The sequence below is a fragment of the Macaca thibetana genome, chromosome 14, assembly GCF_024542745.1.
Source record: "Macaca thibetana thibetana isolate TM-01 chromosome 14, ASM2454274v1, whole genome shotgun sequence".
Classification (NCBI taxonomy): Eukaryota; Metazoa; Chordata; class Mammalia; order Primates; family Cercopithecidae; genus Macaca; species Macaca thibetana.
In genome coordinates this window covers 57982769-58002068 of record NC_065591.1, presented here as the reverse complement: position 1 = coordinate 58002068, position 19300 = coordinate 57982769, and the positions used below count along the sequence as shown (strand labels likewise).

The window sequence follows — 19300 nt, the reverse complement described above, 5'->3', positions numbered from 1 at the left end:
CATCTATTCCACACACAAAAGAGACTGGGTTTCCTTTTTATCCTAGTACATCCCACACAGACACTCCCTATGCCACAAAGTAGATCTCAGTTAGCCCCTGACGATAATCCTGGTTTGAACTATAGTTGGCTTAGGACCGACAGTCCTATCTTAAAAATTACCAGTTTAAACAAATCAAGCAATAGTGGCAGAATTCCTTTGCAATTCAGAACTATATCCAAATAGCAGGAATTCTTTCCTACAGGTCTGTTTCCAAAGGAGTAAATTTTAGTCAGTTGATCACCTTTTGAGACAAATGCATTAACCAGAACTTTGGTTGCAAATAACAGAAACTCAGTTTGAACCAGGCCAAGAGGGAACCAACAGGAAGGGCTGGAATATATCTCTGCTTTTAGACAGCATGCACCAGGGATGAGAATGCCTCCAGTCTTTTTCTTGGCTTTTGTTTGCTTTTCTGTGCACATTTGGTTCATAGCTGTCTCTTGCTGCAAACCAGCTTTTTCCCCGTGGAGCAGGACATGGCCACTGACAACCTCAGAACTATTGCACCACCACTACCATGCTATGTTCCCAAGTTTAAAAATTCAGAGGAAGGATTTCAACAAGTCAAGCTTGGATCAAGTGGCAGGGAGATGAGGATCTTTCTAAGAAGATGGCAGCCCTCATTTGTGCCACATAATTATAATTACAGTAAAAGCGATGATCTCAGCCTACTCTACACAAACAATAGATTCCATTAAAGCAGGGTGCTGAAGAATTCTCTGCCAAGACTGATACAAGTCTTCTCTGTTCCTTTTCCTTCGCAAGAGAACAAGGGGAAAATTCGGCTGATCTAGGGTTCACCACAATTCCTGATGAAGTTTCTTTTTTGGACCTTACACATCCCCTGAAAATCTCATCCCTAAAATGCAATGTTCTCCAAGGTGCAGAAATCTTGATTTCTTGAGTCTGCCAGCATCCAGCTCTCTGTGCCTGAGGAACTTATCAAGAGTAAATTTCTTACTGACCAAGGGGAGGGATGGGAGAGGCAGGGACAGGACCTGGTTTAGGTTAGGCTAGTGTCATTGTACGGTCCAAAATGCCCCTTATGTGGAGACTATCCCTGCTGGAATCTTGCTGGTCAGCCAGTCCTCTCCCTCCTGGCTACTCACAGTTCTCTTTCTATCCTCTCCCTGCTGAGGCTGATTGACTATCATGATCAACTCCAGAATCCCAACCATAGAATATCCTGCACAGCTGATACATCTTTCTGAGGCCCCTCTCAGTTAGGGATGGCTTAGAAAATACCCACACCTTAGGCTGTTAATTGCTCAAGCTGCACATTAGGCTTGCCCAGCCCCAGCAGTGGTAGCTGTTTGGGTCTTATAGAAACAGACCCTAGGATAACCTGTAAGAATCAAGGAGATGTGTTGTCACTGTTTCTGAAACACTCTGGAATATTACTCTCAAGGCCTAGGGAAGACCTTGATATGACAACTCCGTGCTGTGTTTTATATTTGCCTCCACAAGATCTGAGTTTTAGAGGATGAATTCCTTGTGTCTGAGACTTTTTTCAACCTCTTGAGAGCAAAGCTTGATAGACAGAAAGGTGGTTTGGCTTCAATAATCTTGACTAAAGGTGCTGAGTTCTTAACGATATGCATTCAAGAAGCCCTTGTCTTGATTCAGTTCCATGATATAGGAGAGGTAGTATGTTTCACTGTGGCATTCTTTAGTCAAAATTGAAGAGGATATGGAAATATCTGTAGTTAACAATTCTCCATAGGGCACACAGATCACATGGTTCTCACAATATTTTTAGGTAACTAACCTGAATTACAGTATCAGAAACAGTTCTGACAATGGAAAATTTGAATGAGAAGATTGACTTTTCCCTGTCACATTTGTAGCAATAACCATCAAAACAGAGGGGGAGGAAGTTTGATCAAATATATGTAACAGAGCTTACCATTGGCAGGTCTAGCCTAGTGGCTAATGTCATTGGTTGAGTAAAAATTAGCTCTTTCTTATATTCATCTGTGGGTTGAGCATCCTTAACAAGTAGAACAGGGGGTAGATGATACTCTCCTTTATAGTCACTTGCCATATCACAGTGGGAAACAATAGAAAATTAGCATGTAGGCCAGGTGCAGTGGCTCATGCCTGTAATCCCAGCACTTTGGGAGGCCGAAGTGGGCCGATCACAAGGTCAAGAGATGGAGACCATCCTGGCCAACATGGTGAAACCCCATGTCTACTAAAAATACAAAAAATTAGCTGGGCGTGGTGGTGCACACCTGTAGTCCCAGCTCCTCAGGAGGCTGAGGCAGGAAGATCGCTTGAACCCAGGAGGCAGAGGTTGCAGTGAGCCTAGATCGCGCCACTGCACTCCAGCCTGGTGACAGAATGAGACTCCATCTCAAAAAGAACAACCAAAAAAAAAAAAAAAACCCAGAAAATTAGCATGTGGCATCCTTCAGAATTTGATTGGACTTTCTTTTCTGTGGAATGTGGGCTTGGTTCTTGCAACCTGACTTCATTCATGGAGAGCTGGGCAACTGCCCTATCACTGATTTACCTAATCAGGAACATGGACAAGACTTTTCAGGGACGCCTCAAACCTGGAATCATGCAGGGACCCACTATCCATCCAAGCCTTCTGTTTGCAATTCCACTATTAAAGAAGCAGGTATACTTGTTGACCAATCAAGCTCTCTTTAAAGTAGAGCAAAACAGAGGTGTGTCCTAACTCAGTCCTTTAAAATATATTTCTCAATAAATTGGAATCACATTTTGATAACCACAAAGCTTATTATGCCCTGATGATGTAGTCATTTTATAATGCAAGAATGATACCAGAATGTGATTGAACCTGTTGCCATATTATAAGAATACAGAATATACAGATTCACCCAAAGGCAAATCCTTACCTTTGGCTGATGAGTATTAGCATTCAGCAAGACAATCCTCTTCTTGGCCCTGTTCTCAGATGCTTTCCAAGTTTTTCTCCAGGCGTAGGTGGCATTTGATCCTGGCCTATGCCCTTCTGAAGAATTCAGTTTTTTTTAACATCCCAGTCCTATATAGATCATGAAAACACATGGCTCTGACTTCATCAAAAGCAAAGGCTAGTGATACTTTGCGTTTCTGTCTGGAACATTATCTTTCACTGCTGTTTAATACCTTTAAAAAGCTTGCTGGAGACCAGTGATTTTGAAGGACCTGTAGAAGAGGAAGATGCACTGGGTGCGGGAGGGACCTGTCTGCCATGCACACCACTGCTGTATGGACCAGTATGACTGCTAGGAAAGGAGTTGGCTCCTTGAATCTGTTATAGGAGGGACAAATATCAGGAATCACTGTTCTAGGTCCTCTAACAGTGCTTCTAGATTTTCAAATATATTTTAATTAATAGAAACATTTTGTAGGAAACTCAAACATTATGGCAAAGTGCTCTGAACAGTGCCTGGCACATACTGAGCACAAGGTGCTTGCTGTATATTTACAGCACTGTGCCTGAATCGTATTATATTAGTCTCCATAGAATTGCTTTCACCTTTGGCCCATATTGTCCACTAGCCTCTGAACTATTCTGAGAACATCACACAAAAACAATGAGTTCTACTGGGCTCTGTTTACTCTAAGAGTGTCATCATGGGTATTGCTGATCCCATTACACAAAATCTCTGGATGAAAACATGAAGTTTATCCCTTGCTCCAGAATAATTATGCTTCTCCTAGGCAATTGATTTGATTTTACCACACTGATCTGCGCATCCGTTAACTTGATTGTGCTTCTCTTTTTTCATTGGCTGCTAGCGTGGATCTAGATTTTTGATCCCCCTTCTAGCATGTGTTATAGAATCTGGGTCATACATTTTATTAACTGAATTTCTGATTTCAACTTTCTTACTCTTTGTCAACTAATAAAAATAGTTACCTCTCTGGGTGATTGGGTAGACCTTTTATTATAATGAAGAATATACTGCACACCATTTGAATAAGGCATAGTTGGTACAGTGGCTTCTGGAGTCTGTGGAAGGAGTCTTCCCTTTAGTCTTCTGTCCTTCATTTCCTGCCAGAGAATGGGCAGCTGCCAGAGCTAGGTGGCTCCGTGTCCATGTGGACTTGGCACTGGGGTTCTACGTGCAGAGCTTCACTTGGACACCTGGGTCCTTTTTAATTCTCTGTCCACTGGAAATCACCATCATATGAATTATTTGACAAAGAAGTTGACCTGCTATTAAGAATTATTCTCCTATCATTCCTTCTCAGGTTCTGAGAAAATATAGATTATAATATATTCTTGGATTCTAGTCAGAGGATTTGATCATGTGAGAACTGGAATATTAATTTAGCAACAATAAACTGCCATTAACAAAGAAGTCATTTGTGATTGTTAACGTTCTTAAGAGCTTCCATAACAATGAACAAGACATAGACTCCAGAGGGGCTGGAGCAGAAGACAGAGGTGTGGCAGCAGGTGCTGCCTGGCACAGCTGGCCTGGGGAGTGGCCCCTGGGCCTGTCCTCCGGCTGCACCTTCAACAAACAAGCAATGCATCTTTCACTAGTGAGACTCCAGGGTTTGAATGCAGTATGCTTGGTCCACATTTCTGTTCTAGGACTGGGCATGACTCTGTTGCCTCCCTCACCTATGCAGTGCATTGGGAAGGGGTGGGATGAGAGGAGGAAGGAGGTGCCTTTTCTCATGGTGGTGGGAGAGCCCATGCTAAAAGTTGAAATGTGGGGAAATGGCCTAGGACAAGGTAGCCCAACTCTGGGTCTCTCACATCTGCCTCTGCACAATTAAGACTTTCCTCTAGGGTAGTAGACACCTCCCTCGTGAATACTGAAGCACTGATTTCACTGGACCAGCTCAGATTATATGATACTCAGTTCCGCATTTAGCAATTGGATCTACTTTTTCAGACTGCCAACCTTTTAGGTGGCCTATTGCAGACCAGTCTGGTTTCAGTCTTCCATTCGCATGGAGGAAGGAGGTGTTGGGGCCAGCTTGGTGACATTAGCTCCTTCTCTCCTGTCTGCCCACAACCAGGTCAGACACACCCAAGAAAGTGACACCTCCTTTCTCTGCTCGGGGCATTTGTAAGATTCTGCTTCTCCTCTGACATTTCACATCCTCTCCCTTTCCTCTGTTTTCTGTAGTTTCTGGCTACCTGTCATTTCCTGTGCTTTTGCTCTGGCATCCCTCTGGCTATTATTTAAGTTCTTCTCAAGATGTTTGTCTTAGCTTGCTTCTCTCAGCTCTAGCACCGCAGAAATGTGACCTGCTAGCCTGGCTACCAAAGCTCTTATTAGAGGGTGGGATTGGGGTGGGAAGGGATGTGTGAGTGAAGGGCCTTGCATTTGACATCCTCCATCCTTCGTGCTCACTGTGATATTCAGGATGGGCCTCCATGCAGCAAGGTGTGCCTTGGCTTCAGGGGACCCTGGCATGAGAGTTAGGAGATACCAAGATCTATCCAGAAGCTGTTCCCATGTAGTCCCTTGGTGTATGGTGCCAGCTCTCCAGTCTCCTCAAAGAGCAGACCCTCACTGTCAACATGCCTCTGGAGGCTGTGCCTCTGGCTAACCCAGACCCAGCTGGTCAAGTCAAGCACTGCTGGGCCTAGAGTTTCACAGAGGCCCTCCTGGCCAGGAGTGAGGTCATCCAGGGGGTGGTTGTGCCAACTTCCAGGGCACACCTTTCAGTGGCATGTGATCTGGTTCTCCTCATGGTAGTTTTGAAATCTTGTGGTTTCCTGTTTTGATGAGTGGTTTTGTACATATAATCAGTGAAGCTATCCTCACAAATTACATGCATCCCCTATTTCATTTAGAAGTTGGTAAGATGTTTTTCCAACCTTTTAAGTGTATTCTTTTTTTTCTGTCCTCTTTAGTCCCAGGTAAACCACCACAGTGCTGCTAGTAATGAAACCTACCAGGAACGCTTGGCACGTCTAGAAGGGGATAAGGAGTCCCTCATATTGCAGGTGGGTACTGTTTGGTGAGAACCAGCTTATCCTGTTACCTCCTACTATGTAGTTTCCCCTACGTGGAAGGGAAGCACAAGGGATTTTCTCTGTTGGAATTTTTCTCCTTCCAAAGCATATGTTTTTAGAAAAGACTTTTCCTGAAATAAAACATTAAGTAACTCAGGGGACATTTAACTCTAGACTTGGCTTTGGGGGGCTGTGAATTCATTCATTCATTGATCATGCACTACCAAGCACTTGCCTCTATACACTGGAAGCCCCATGACCAGGCTGATTTCCAGGTACTAAGAATGAACAAAATGGGCCCTGTCCCCCAGAAGCCCCTGAGTCTTGTGCGGGAGGGGAGATATATCCTCATGCCACTAATAAAACAGAGCTGTGGGTGATATGGGCCTAAGGGTGAATGCTAATGGAATCAAGTCCAAATTGTCTGACGCTGGATCTAGACTGATCACTTTGATGCCAAATCCCCTCGAGCTGGTAATGGGCTAAGCCTTTGATCGCTGTCTTGCTTGAAAGAGAGGAACTCTAAAACCTTTTACGGAGAAGGATAGTCAAGGGAGCTTTTTTTGCTCTTGAAAGTTTGTGTGCCTTGGTAGGACATAGAGTTAGGTATTCTCATAAGAAGGCTGTTGAAGAAGCAGGTCTAGCACTTTGCTGTGTTAACTCTTGAAAATATAAATTGATTTAGCAAGCATTTATTCAAGGTCTGGTATGCATCAGATATTAATTGGTGATTTGGAAAATATAAAGGCTCGTATCCTAATCCCAGCTCCTTAAAAGCTTAAAGGGTGATGAGTTAGACTAGTGATAGAATGAAGGGAGGGGTTGAGGGAGGCCTGGCCCCCACCCCAGGCTGTGGGCTTTAGCTTGGAGCACTAGGGTTATGAGGTGGCAATGTGTTTGTTTTCTCTCTTTTTACCTTATATGTTTTATTCTTTCATTGTATTTTATGAACATAAGGGTAATGAATGATTTTAGAAGCTTTTAAAATTCTAAAAATTTGAAGAACCAGGTTAACATTTTGGCCTTTTTTCCAGTGTATGTTTTTTTTTTTTTCTCTTGCCTCTATTCTAAATAACTGAGCTCATACCAAATATACAGTTTTACTTTGAAGTTTTGTGTTTTTCTTCACTTCATTAATTTCTTCATTATAAAATAATTGAGTATCTACAACTTGTGAGATGCTGGTTTTAGATGCTAGGATGCAGCAGTGAAGGAAGCAAACTAAGTTCCCATTCTTGTGGATCTTCCATTTGAAAGACAGAGAGTGGGCCAGGTGCAGTAGCTCACGCCTGTAATCCCAGCACTTTGGGAGGCTGAGGCGGGTGAATCACCTGAAGTTAGGAGTTGGAGACCAGCCTGACCAGCATGAAATCCTGTCTTTACTAAAAATACAAAAATAAGCCAGGCATGGTGGCAGGTGCCTGTAATCCCAGCTACTCAGGAGGCTGAGGTAGGAGAATTGATTTAACCCAGGAGGTGAAGGTTGCAGTGAGCTGACATCGCATCACTGCACTCCAGCCTGGGCAACAGAGCGAGCCTCCATCTCAAAAAAAAAAAAAAAAAAAGAAAAGAAAAAGGAGAGTGTGAATTGACAATAAGCCAATACATAAACTATTTCAGGCACTGGTAAGAACTCTGGAAAAAAGTAAAGCAGGATGAGGATTGTGTAGTAAAAGGAAGATCTCCTTTACAGGAGGAAGCCGGGCAGGGAGCCATGCAGATACCTGGAGAAGTACATTCCAGGCAGAGCAGGTGGTCAGTCCAGCCCACACAATGAGGCAAGAGTGTGCTTGGGGTGTGGGAAGAATAGCAAGGGGCCATTGTGCCTGGAGTCTGTGCCCAAAAGTGTGGTGCAAGCTGCCTTGTAGAGAGGTAGCAGGGACCAGATTGAATAGCACATTGTAGCACAGATATTTGAGGGATATGTAATTTGAAACTCTTATCCCAATGACATGATTAATGAAAGAGTATCCAATGTAAGATTTGGCAGCAAACAGTATGGCATTGCAAACTTTTGAACCAGGACCCTTCATGATTGAAATAGCACATTCCTATTTAGAGAGGATTACAATTTAATTTTTTAAAGTCCTGTGTAATAATGCTGCCTTTCACATTCATAGTTTTCTAAAATTCTGAATTCTTGAATAATCCCCATTTAAATAATCCTAACACAATTGGGAAGCTGCTTACCAGTAAAGTCAGAAGTTGACCCTAGTGGTTTCTACTTTACTGGGAGCTTATGGGCAGACTCCAGGAGTATCTGTTACGTGATCACTGCTGTTCTGTAGTGGCCCAGTGGAGCTGGTTAGGCAGATTCTCAGCAGGGTAGAGCCTCTTGCTTAATGAACACAGCAGCTTAGCCAGACTGAATTAATTTAGAGTCCTTGGCCCAGAAAGTTTTCCTGGTTCTACTGGTAGAAAAAGGCAAATCACACATAACAAAATACTTTGTTTCTAGGATTAGTTAAAAACAAAACCAAAATCTCTTATATCTTCATTATAATGTAACTCCTTAAGAAAAGGATTTTCATCCTTTTTTTTTTTTTTTTAACTTGTGTATCCTCCAGTACCTAAAATTATGCCTAGCATCTATTAGGGTTTCAAAAATAGTTTTTTTTAGTGAACGAAGGTCACATTTTAGGACCTTTATGTATTTTGTCTGGATTTCCTACATCCCTTCATTCGTAATACTTAGAATCAGCCTTGAGGTTCAGAAGGACCCTGGAGCTGAACAATTAGTTACAGAATGCTAGAGATCCTATAATTCCTTGAGTATCACCAACATATGGCCTCAAGGCATGGTATAGACCATAGAAATGTTTAACCCTCATAATAATATTAACCAGAAAACATCCTTCACAAACAGAAACTCTAGATTCCAGCGAACAAAGCCCACCCCAAGAGTCCTGCCCTTTTGAAAGTGGAGTTAGTTCAGGATGGCTGAGAGTGTTGGGCCACAGGAATTAATAAATAAACACCCACCCACAAAGGTTTGCATGTAAGGTGGACCAAGTTGATAGAGCCTTTTTTTTTTTTTTTTAAACAGATTTTTTGGTTAAAAGTGGAATGTTAACCATGTGTCGACTCCAGGAATATGTTTCAATAATTCATTCATCGTTTGGGAAAATAAAAATGGAGATCTTAAAGTAGGCATATTAATTTAGATTAGTTCCTTTTTAAACAGGCGCTTTATAATTCAGAAAGTTTATTTAAACACTCATAAATGAATTACATCAACTCATGCTCCATCTATTATTCCATTACAGACTGGGAAATAATTCCAGATAATCTATATGTAAATGGCAATGACTCTAATCAAAAAGGTCGAAAGGATCTCAGTTTATCAACTGTTAATTTCTTCACTTTGGAGAGGACACTCATTCTCTTTCTTCTTGCTTTGAGCCATCTCTTAATAAAGAAAAAGGATCCTGGGGCAGTTTGCTAATAGAGAAGGCTATGAAAACCATTGTTAATATATAGTTAGGGCATAATTTGAATGACTTCCTGTAAATGAGTTTTTACTAATTAATATTTTCAATAGAGATTCTCAGTATTCTTCAGAAAGATGACTTTGTTCCTGCCACCGTATGTGTAATGTGGCTCCTCTATATTTATGACTTAGAGTCATGTTTTGGCCTGTGAAGCACAAAAACCTTTCTGGAGCCAAGTTTTGTCAGCGCTAATACATGCCCTTTACAGCCCACATTCCTTAATTGCAACAAAACACTCGCCTGATAGGTGAGCAGTCCTCACACCCTTATGAGAGAGGTAAGGTCATTGGTTAGTTTCCATGAAGTTTGGAACGCTCTTCCACATGAAGTTGCAGACAGAAGTCCTGACAAGCCAGCTGAGATGTGCCTTGAGGTTGGGGCTGTTCTGGAAAAGGAATAAGGAGCAGGAGTCCAGCCCAGAGGCAGCTCCTGTGGCTGTTGGGTGTTTTACTCTTGAGTCTGTCAAGAACAGTAAACGTGACCCATGTCATCAGAGCAGTGGCCGAGATTCCCTGGTAAGGTAAGAATCTAACTGGAGCTGCCTTCATTCAGGGCACTTCCTCCACCCGCCATTCAGCAAAAAGCAAAACTGTTTCCTGTGTTTAAGAGTCAGTGGTGAGGTTTCACGGCTTGACTGCGGTGGGGAGGCTTTCCTGCACCATGTGAAGTCCCTGGTCCTCCACCATTGCTTTATTTCCTGGAACAGGTGAGTGTCCTCACAGACCAAGTAGAAGCCCAGGGAGAGAAGATTCGAGACCTGGAAGTGTGTCTGGAAGGACACCAGGTGAAACTCAATGCTGCTGAAGAGATGCTTCAACAGGTAAGGGCGGGTGCACTGAAGGCCCTTGGGTTCTGAAGCAGCTCGTGCTGAAGCTCCTTTGTATGCCCAGGCTACAGATCTCGCTGTCGTCTTTCCCATCCTGCCTGGAGGTGGGATTGGCTGCTCAGTGTATAGTGTTTATACAGCAAGTGAAACCAACCTGTACGTTGAGGGTGGCAGAGGGGGTAGGGAAAGGAAGGGCTGCCCTGAGATGAATAACCTGCTGAGCTGGTTAGACAGATTCCGAGATAGCACTTTCCCCAGACCTGGTGCAGTGAGGGAGCCCTCAGCTGGGGGCCTCACCCTCATCCTGTGGGTGCCATCTGGAGTTTTAGAAAGTCAATTCTCAGCTGATTCTATGCCCCTTTCCCATCCCGCTCCACCTCTTCCTACTCTATATAGTTTTTTAAATAAAAATTACTACATAAATAACATTTTAATATAATTTAATAGCTATCAAAATGGAAAAAATATTAAACTGTTCCCTACCATTCAAATAATGTCTTCTCCTTATTTTCTTTTGGTCCTTGTTATGTGTATACGTGTACTTTCCAAATCTGTAGTCCCAAGAGATATGCAATTTAGTCCTCTGATTTTGTATGCTTAATATCATATAATTTATCCCATTTTAAATTTTTACTGTATTGTCATCTTTACTATCACTTATAATAGATTTTCTTAGTAAAAGTATCAGAATTGACTTAACTATTTTTCAATTCTTAAATACTTTTTCTGTATTGTAAATAATGAGCTACAATTTTTTAGGAAGGGGTGTTGAATTTGTATTGCATCAAAACTCTTCAGAATTTGTTGAGAAGCTAATTAGGTTTTTAAATGAACTGTATTAATATATCTAATATTTAATTTTCCTTAAATCATTCTTACATTTTAAGTTATCTTGAAAATTAAACAATGACTGAAGTTTATGTGTGTATGCCTTATAACTCCTGGCAGAGTACTTGGCACATAAAAGGTGCTCACAATTACTTAAAGAACAAAAGTTTGGTCCTGAAAATGAGTGGATTCAATTAGAGGACTACTTACAATCTTTCCCTCAAAAGCACTAGCATTTTTTTTTTAATTGTCATGATCAGCATAAGACTCAGATTGTTTCTTGACAGCATACTGGTGAACATAGGCTTTGTGTTTTGCCTTTGGTCACATGATAAACATCTTAATTCTGGTGTTTGCTAGTTTGAGTGCCTTTGAATAACTTTATATAAATGTAAGTCAGTGTTTTTATATGTATGTCTCCATAAAAACCAGTTCCAATGGCTCTGAAACTTTTGTTTGTTATCTTTTCATTGCTGATTAATAAATTACCACATTCTTGGCTCCATTTGATTTTCTACTTAGGTTGTGTGCCATTTCTCTTGTTCATAATATTCCCTAAAAATCTGACTAGCAAGAGGAATTGAAGCTTTTTTTTTTTTTTTTTTTTAATTGAATCTTTCTTTTGAAGACCCAGGAAAGAAAATAGCCTGATGGATAAAAATCTCAAATGATGAAAGTATTTTCAGAAAGAGTGCAGAAAACAACCTACTAGATTGTGTTTTGAAGTCTGCACAAGGTGTGGTTTTGAGGTGAGAAGGATAAGGGAGGAAGATGATGGAATGGTGTAAACAATCCAGAAAGAGATCAAGAATATTTGAATATGGAAAGGAACATGTCAGAAGGCTGATGTTTCAGGAAGGTTATGCCGGGAGAGTAACCACATAATCAGAGGTCAGAGAATAGCTGCATTGTAGTGCCTGAGTTATCTGACTGCCCGTGCTGCTGTGCCTGCTCTGCATAGCTCTCCACGGCAGTGTTTCTGCTCTATTGTCAAAGTCTCTGTGACAAGGAGTCTGATTGTGATGCCCTGTGCCACTTGGGGAGAGGCTGTCTAGTTCCTCTAAGCATCATCCCATGGATGCCATTTTAGACTTTTTAAAAAGTCATAAGCTCAGTTACCTTTTTTATTCTGTTTATTCTAAATCCTCTTTCTTGTGTGCTGTGGGTTTGGTATTGGGCATGTGGTACCATGTGCCATACAAGTAGATGTCTTAACCTGGCATATTTTGGAGTATGGTAGCCACTTCTGAGTTTCAAAGATTCCTGAGCTTGACTAAGTTATTTTTCTGCTCGTAAGCTTTCATTGTGTTCTCTCAAATTGTCAAGGGTAAAATGATAGCAGTGTGCAGTGCTCCTTTCTTAACAAATTGAGTTCAAGCCATAGGACACATCTGAGCCCCATCTCCCACTCATGTGTTCGCTGGGCTGGGTGGCACCAGAGCTTGGGATCTTTTGAGTTCCCAGATCTAAATCCAAAGTTGAATGTTCGGCCACACATGCTGTTGCTTTCCTGACGTCTGTTTGATGCTGTTTGTGAAGACACTTGATTCTTGCACCACAGTGCTGATGCAATATCTCTGGCTGGACTATGTATGCATTCTCTGAGCTAGGGACAGGCAAACACTTGCCTGATTTGACTGAGATATCCTGGGCTGTAGGGCCCTTGGCTTCTGGTGGTAGGAGCAAGAATGACTCATGGCCTAGAGGCAGAGAATGGAGACAAACAATTGCCTCTTTCTGCCAGCCTCAGAAACCATTCCTGCCCAGAGCCAAGGCGAGCCTACTGCTCAAAGGCTCTAAAGGAAATCCTTTCACTGTCTCAGCATGCGCCCTTCTGACTGCCTATAGATAAGGTGCTTCCTCTGGGTTTGCTGCTCCTGATAACCCTGCAGGCTGAAGACATCCTGTCTGAAGGCAGCAGCTGCTATTCTACTCGTTGACTGCCCATTTAGGCCCAGTAATGCTAGATATTCTCATTTTTCACAAGACTCAAAATCCAGATTTAAAGAGTTAAAGACGTCTGCTTTTAAAATATTAGCAGCTAATTTAAGTTTTTTTAAATGCTGTGTGAATCATAGAGTACGTACGTATAGGTCAAGCCTGGCCTGCAGGCCTCTAATCTGCAACCTCTCCTCTAGACTTGGCCCCTTCCACAGTCTGGAATAACTCTAGGGGGACCTGGGGAAAGCCAAATCAATGAGCATAGCCCAAACTTTGTGCTTAGAGGGGCTCCAGGAACCCCAGTTGAGCTGTCTCTCTCCATAGTGTTCTCTTGACCAATGTCAACCTCCCTCCAGGAGCACAGGAGGTGAGGAGTTAGTTCCCTACCCAGTTCATGAACAATGTACTCATTGTATCCCCAGCCACAACATCCTCAGCCTGTCCCTGCTCAAGGCTGACCTCCCAACTCGTATCTATTTTTGTCTACACATGAACTCATCTAGCCTCCAGAAAGAACAAAAAGACCTCTCTTGGGGTTAGACAGGCAAACCAGAACCAACCAGAGCCAGCAAAGGGGCAGGTCCACATGAGCCCACCTAGATTATGAACACTTTTCAGGGCAAAATAATGTTTCTATTTTGCAGCCCATGGCAGGATATGGGATGGGAAGGGAATATGATAGCTACAAGTATCTCTCAGGACTGCTACAAGCATCTCATAGCTGTCAACATAGACATATAGACATACCTTGTAGCTGTCTGTATAGACAGCTACAAGCATCTCTCAGGACTGCCTATGGAAGCACCTAGTCAGATGTGGTCTTAGACTCACTGAGCATGTCTGGATTGCCCAGGAAACTTTCCCCATTAAGAAGAGACATTTCTTGGCCAGGCACTGTGGCTCACGCCTGTAATCCCAGCACTTTGGGAGGCCGAGGTGGGCGGATAACCTGAGGTCAGGAGTTCAAGACCAGCCTGACCAACATGGTGAAACCCTGTCTCTACTAAAAATACAAAATTAGCCAGGTGTGGTGGTACATGCCTGTAATCCCAGCTACTTGGGAGGCTGAGGCAGGAGAATCGCTTGAACCCAGGAGATGGAGGTTGCAGTGAGCCAAGATCACGCCATTGCACTCTAGCCTGGGCAACAAGAATGAAACTCAAAAAAATAAAATAAAATGAAGAGACATTTCTCAAAAGGATCTTTAAGGGAGGGACAGTCCGTGTCAGTTTTCACTGGTCTGGTATTGTCTGAGCCTGAAAGTAGAACTCACAGCACTGGGCCCTGCCTCTTTGGTCCTTAAGCAGATCAAGGCATTGCTCAGCTGCACACTGAGGCTATCAGAGGCCAGGGCCCAGAATTGTACCCTAGGGTTTCAGGCACGGACCAGCAATGTTCTCGTGACTGGCTCAAACTATGCTGGCAGCAAAAATCTCTGTATCATGGGGAGGGTTTCCCTGGTCTGTGATATACTTGAGGCCCGTGGTGGCATTTTCTAAAGTAGCCACTGTGAGCTCACTGGGGTCTAGTAGGTTCTGCACCCTTCTCTAGAGGAAGAGGATCTCTGGGAAGAAGCTGATGCTACTCAGTGGATAAGAGGTTTTACATGGAGCTGGTGGCCAAATGGAGCATTTTCCAGAGACTGGCCATTTACAGATATAATCCATATAAACAGAAACAATGTTCAGTGTCAAAACAACACAGGGAAAGGGAGCACCGTGGGGAGGAAGTAAGGATGCAAACCTTGTGAGGACATAATCCTGCTTTTGGGAAATCTTGGACAACACCAGCCTCTATTTCCATCCTCCCTACTGAGCCAGAGCTTCAGGGTTTAGGCAACTTCATTTTTTTTACTTTTAGGTGAGGTTGGGGAGTGACAAATATAGGGGATTAAGAGTTCATGGATATGAGTTTCTATAGATTCGCTATTTGCTGTTGATCTGGGAAAGTCAGTGCACCTGTTTTCTTACTAGTAGAGATTGAGGATGACAATATGGACTCTGTATTGCCCACCTCTTACTTCTCAGAGTTATAGTAAAGTTATTCCAGTGTTATTAAGCATGTGCTATCACACGGTTGGGCATTGTGAGTCAAGACACTGAGCAGGAGGTCGTGGGCCTGAGACTTAGGCCTAGTAGCTGCCTGGTAAATTTCCCAGGAGTGCCTTTAAGCAGGTATTTCTATCTCAAAGAGAATATTAAACAGAGCTGTGTACATGTTCCGGTGGGAACACAAATCTCTCTGAGGTGGGTAAGACACTGATTCAGAAGTGAAGAAAACAGGAATTTTTCAAATATTCCCCAAAATTCCCTCTGGGGATTTATGAGCTAATGAGTTTCTTCATGCTTATCCGATGTGATGTTGGGTATCCAGACTACAGGGCAAAGTAGATACTTTAACTCCATTTTACAGATAAGAGTGAGGTTCAGAGAGATGATTGAGTTACTGAGGACTGAGTCTGGACTCAAACTCGAGTTGACTACAAGCACCTCTTCTCTGCACAGTGTTACTCATGAAAGAGACTTCCCTGCAAGACCTGGGCCTTTTACTTCAAAGGGCAAAGAGACTTATTTTTCCTTTTATGCCTTTCCATTGCCCACTCTTTCGTTCTGGTTTCAGGTTGCCAGTCTGGCTGCAGTCCTCTGTCATTGGTCAGTAACTCCCTGGGTCATATTCCACACTGAAAGATAGAGGTAATTGCTTCAAGATGTGGCCCTTTAAGGAGAAAATAGGTTGAAAGGCAAATTCTTTTTTTCAGCTTTAGTCAGAACCTGAGTTTTGGAAAAAGGAAATGATGAGTTGCTCCGAGATATAAACTTTCTTTCATCTCTTAGAAAGAAGAAGTATTTGTCTTTCTGAAAAGGTTAGTGGCAGTTTTGTCCATTGATTTTTTTCTAAACATTTATTACCCAGTTTCATGGTCCATCACAGTGAGTAAAACAAACCACCCTCCCCCAGACCACCTCCCTCTTCATTTGCACAGGCAACCTTCAAACAATTGAGAGCAGAAGCAGAATGCCGCCTGTGAAGCCTTTGCCCCTTATCCTCAGCTCACTGCCTCCCCTCAACTTCCTCCTCATACACTGCGGTAGCTGCATGACTACAACAGAATTCCACCCTGAAGGTCAGGAAGCCTTCAGCAGGGGGCAAGCATTGCCTGGCGAGGATGTGGGTGTTCCAGACAGCCTGGATCACAGTTCACTCCAGTCTTGAGAATAAGGGCTCCAAGAATGTTTTCCTTACAGGATAGACAGAATAAAGGCAGCCAGCAAAGGAGATGGAGAAGAAAAAAGAAAGGTCAGGAAAACCTGAAGCAAGGAAGATGGGGTGGCTAGGAGTACCTTACATTGAATGGATGAAGGGCGAGACAGTTAAGATACGAGAAATGCAAGCTGCATCTCAAAGTTTGTACATTGGTTTCAGGATTATTTCTGTGCCCTAGTTAGTGAAGGCAGAAGCCAGGTTCAGGCAGGCAGAAATCTTATTGAGGAGTGACACACATACACCCACATGCACCCACACCCACCCACCTACTCACCCACCCATACACACACACACACACACACACCTCATACCTACTCACCTACACATACACACACACACACCCCATACCTACTCACCCACCCATACACACATACACACCCCACACACACCTACTCACCCACCCATACACACACACACACACACACACACACACACACACACACACACACACACATATGCATCTGTCCAGCAAGAGGACATGGGAGTTGATGGTGGTAGCTTTGAGTGCAAGGTCAAGACGGAAGTTTCTTTAGAATGTCAGAAATTTGATCATGTTTATAGCCTGAGGAATGGGAGCTGATGGTTAGGGAGAGATTAAATGCCTGCCAGAGTGGATGATTGATGGCCCTAACCTAGAGTAGCACAGAGCTTGGTAGGAACTTGCTCAAAGGCAGTATAGAAGTGAGGGAGAGTCTGGGACCATGTGAGCAGGAGCCATTCTGAGTTACCAGCTGGAGGGAGAAACAGGATCAGAACTCAGAGAACAGGGCCAAAGGCTGCTGGTTGACCAGGGAGTTACCGTAAGGTTATGAAGAGTCAGGAGGCTGAGAAATAGCCAGAAATGGGAAGGTCAGTCAGGGGCAATTCAGGAACAAATTCTGGAAGCATTATATCCTTTGATGGTTACTTTTTATGTGCACCTGGAAGTGTTCTGAGCTAGGGAACAGTTTTCAAAGATGAAAGAAGCCTGTAGAAAAGATAGCAATGTGCAATTGTGGCAATTTATCCTTGGAAAGGAACTATGGGCTTGCTGTTTCTAGACAGGGATTTAAGATATATGAATGAAAGATGATGCTAGGAAACTTTGAAATAGAACTTACATTCAGTGAACAGATGCATTTTATCTTTTCAGCAAATATGAGGAGAGATTATTTGAAGAGAAGAGGGGGACATGGTAGGGGTTTAGGGCTTGAGCAGAACAGAAAAGACTTGGAACAGTTCCTGAAAGGAATCAGACAGAGACAAACACAAGTTTTGCCAGGCAGTATTGGAAGATCAGCTGTAATTAGATAGCATAAATTTGTATGGAAACCAACTGGCATCAAGTTACTTTTACTAGCAATTTTTAAGCTGTGGAGAGTGGAATCAGACAAAAGACTAACAAATGCACACGAGGCCTGGTACAGGGTTGATATCCCATGAGGATTTTCTGCTGTAGGTATGAATACAATTGAAATGACTCACCTCAAGGTACAGAGTGGATAAGGAGAACAATGTTGCTTCAAGGAAGTTGATAAACCAGGAAAATAGAGTTACTAAGTAACTAGTGGCCACAGAAGAACTTAGAGGTTGAGTGAGCAAGTGGGACAGATGAAAGGTCAGAAGATTGTGGCCAGAGAGAATTTCAGAGCTGAAGATTTTAGAAGCAAAGCAAACACATTCTGGATACACGTGAGATCCAAGTTGTGACTGTGCTGCTGAAAAGCTGAACGAAATGGAAAGCAAAGCCTATTGGAGCTGAGGTCAAAGAATGTGAAGCCAGAGTGGATGCTGAATGGAAAAATTAATAACAAGGATGTGGAAGCTATTGAGGAGGTGGAATGCGCCTAAAGTAGGTAGAAAATCTGTTGATCAAGAAAACAGCCTGAAGGAAGCGGGTTAGTTCCTTCGGTTTGGGGAGAATGTGGTATAAGTGAAGAGCACTGCCTTACAATAGGAGGATAGATGTGGATGGTCGGGGGGCCAAATAGTGGGTTGGAAGCAGCCCTGGAATATAGAGAGCACAGTGTTCTGTAAGTTAGGCTGGTAGAAGCTGAGTGGCCTCCATCTGAAATGACTGGGAAGAATGTGTAATATTGTTGAAAGCACAAGATTCACTTTATGTTGGAAGTAGAAGGAGCAGTTGAGGATGTAGGATAAGTTAACTCCTATTAAAACACACATTTTAGAGATCACAGTTCATAATAGTGGCTAAGGGCCTTGCTGGATCTGGAGATGGGGAAGTAGAGCTGGACTGGGATAAGTTTGTTGAAGGCTGATTTTGAGTTTAGGGACCAGAACAGTAATTATGACAGGGACAAGGGGAAGATGATCATGAAAGGTAGAAGCACATGCTAATAGATATAAGCTGAAGAGAATAAGTAATGTTCTATTATCAGTGAACTATATGAAATTAAGCAACCTCAGGTTTCTTTTTTTTTTTTTTTTTTGAGACGGAGTCTTGCTCAGTCACCCAGGCTGGAGTGCGGTGGCATGATCTCGGCTCTCTGCAAGCTCTGCCTCCCGGGTTCACGCCATTTTCCTGCCTCAGCGTCCAGAGTAGCTGGGACTACAGGCGCCCGCCACTATACCCAGCTAGTTTTTTTTTGTATTTTTAGTAGAGACGGGGTTTCACCATGTTAGCCAGGATGGTCTCGATCTCCTGACCTCGTGATCCGCCCGTCTCGGCCTCCCAAAGTGCTGGGATTACAGGCGTGAACCACCGCGCCCGGCCACAACCCCAGGTTTCTAATTAAAATGTTAGTGTGTCCAATTGTGAATGTCTATTTGGAATGTTAGTGTGACTAATTCAAACACTGGCATGACCAATTGGAATGGCTATTGGAACTAGTGAAAATATTGTCTTCATCAGCTGGAACATTGGTATGACCAATCACAACCTGGTAGTTAAAATAGGGATTTTGGCCATGATGGAAGCAGAGTAGACTCTTAGCTTTCAAAAGAGATATATTGTGAAACTTTTAAAAA

The 19300-nt window shown here is 42.9% G+C and overlaps 1 protein-coding gene across 5 annotated transcripts in view; it reads left to right on the top strand.

Moving 5' to 3' along the window:
* PPFIBP2 (PPFIA binding protein 2) overlaps window positions 1-19300 on the top strand; it is a 151190-nt gene that overhangs the window by 73856 nt on the left and 58034 nt on the right. For 4 of the 5 annotated variants that reach the window (XM_050756123.1, XM_050756122.1, XM_050756120.1 and 1 more), the window contains 2 exons: window positions 5882-5974; window positions 10181-10294. In XM_050756123.1, coding sequence (XP_050612080.1) covers window positions 5882-5974; window positions 10181-10294 — 207 coding nt within the window. Of the gene's footprint in view, window positions 1-5881; window positions 5975-10180; window positions 10295-17249; window positions 18165-19300 lie in introns of those variants that run through there. The other variant, XM_050756125.1, reaches the window with a different exon arrangement.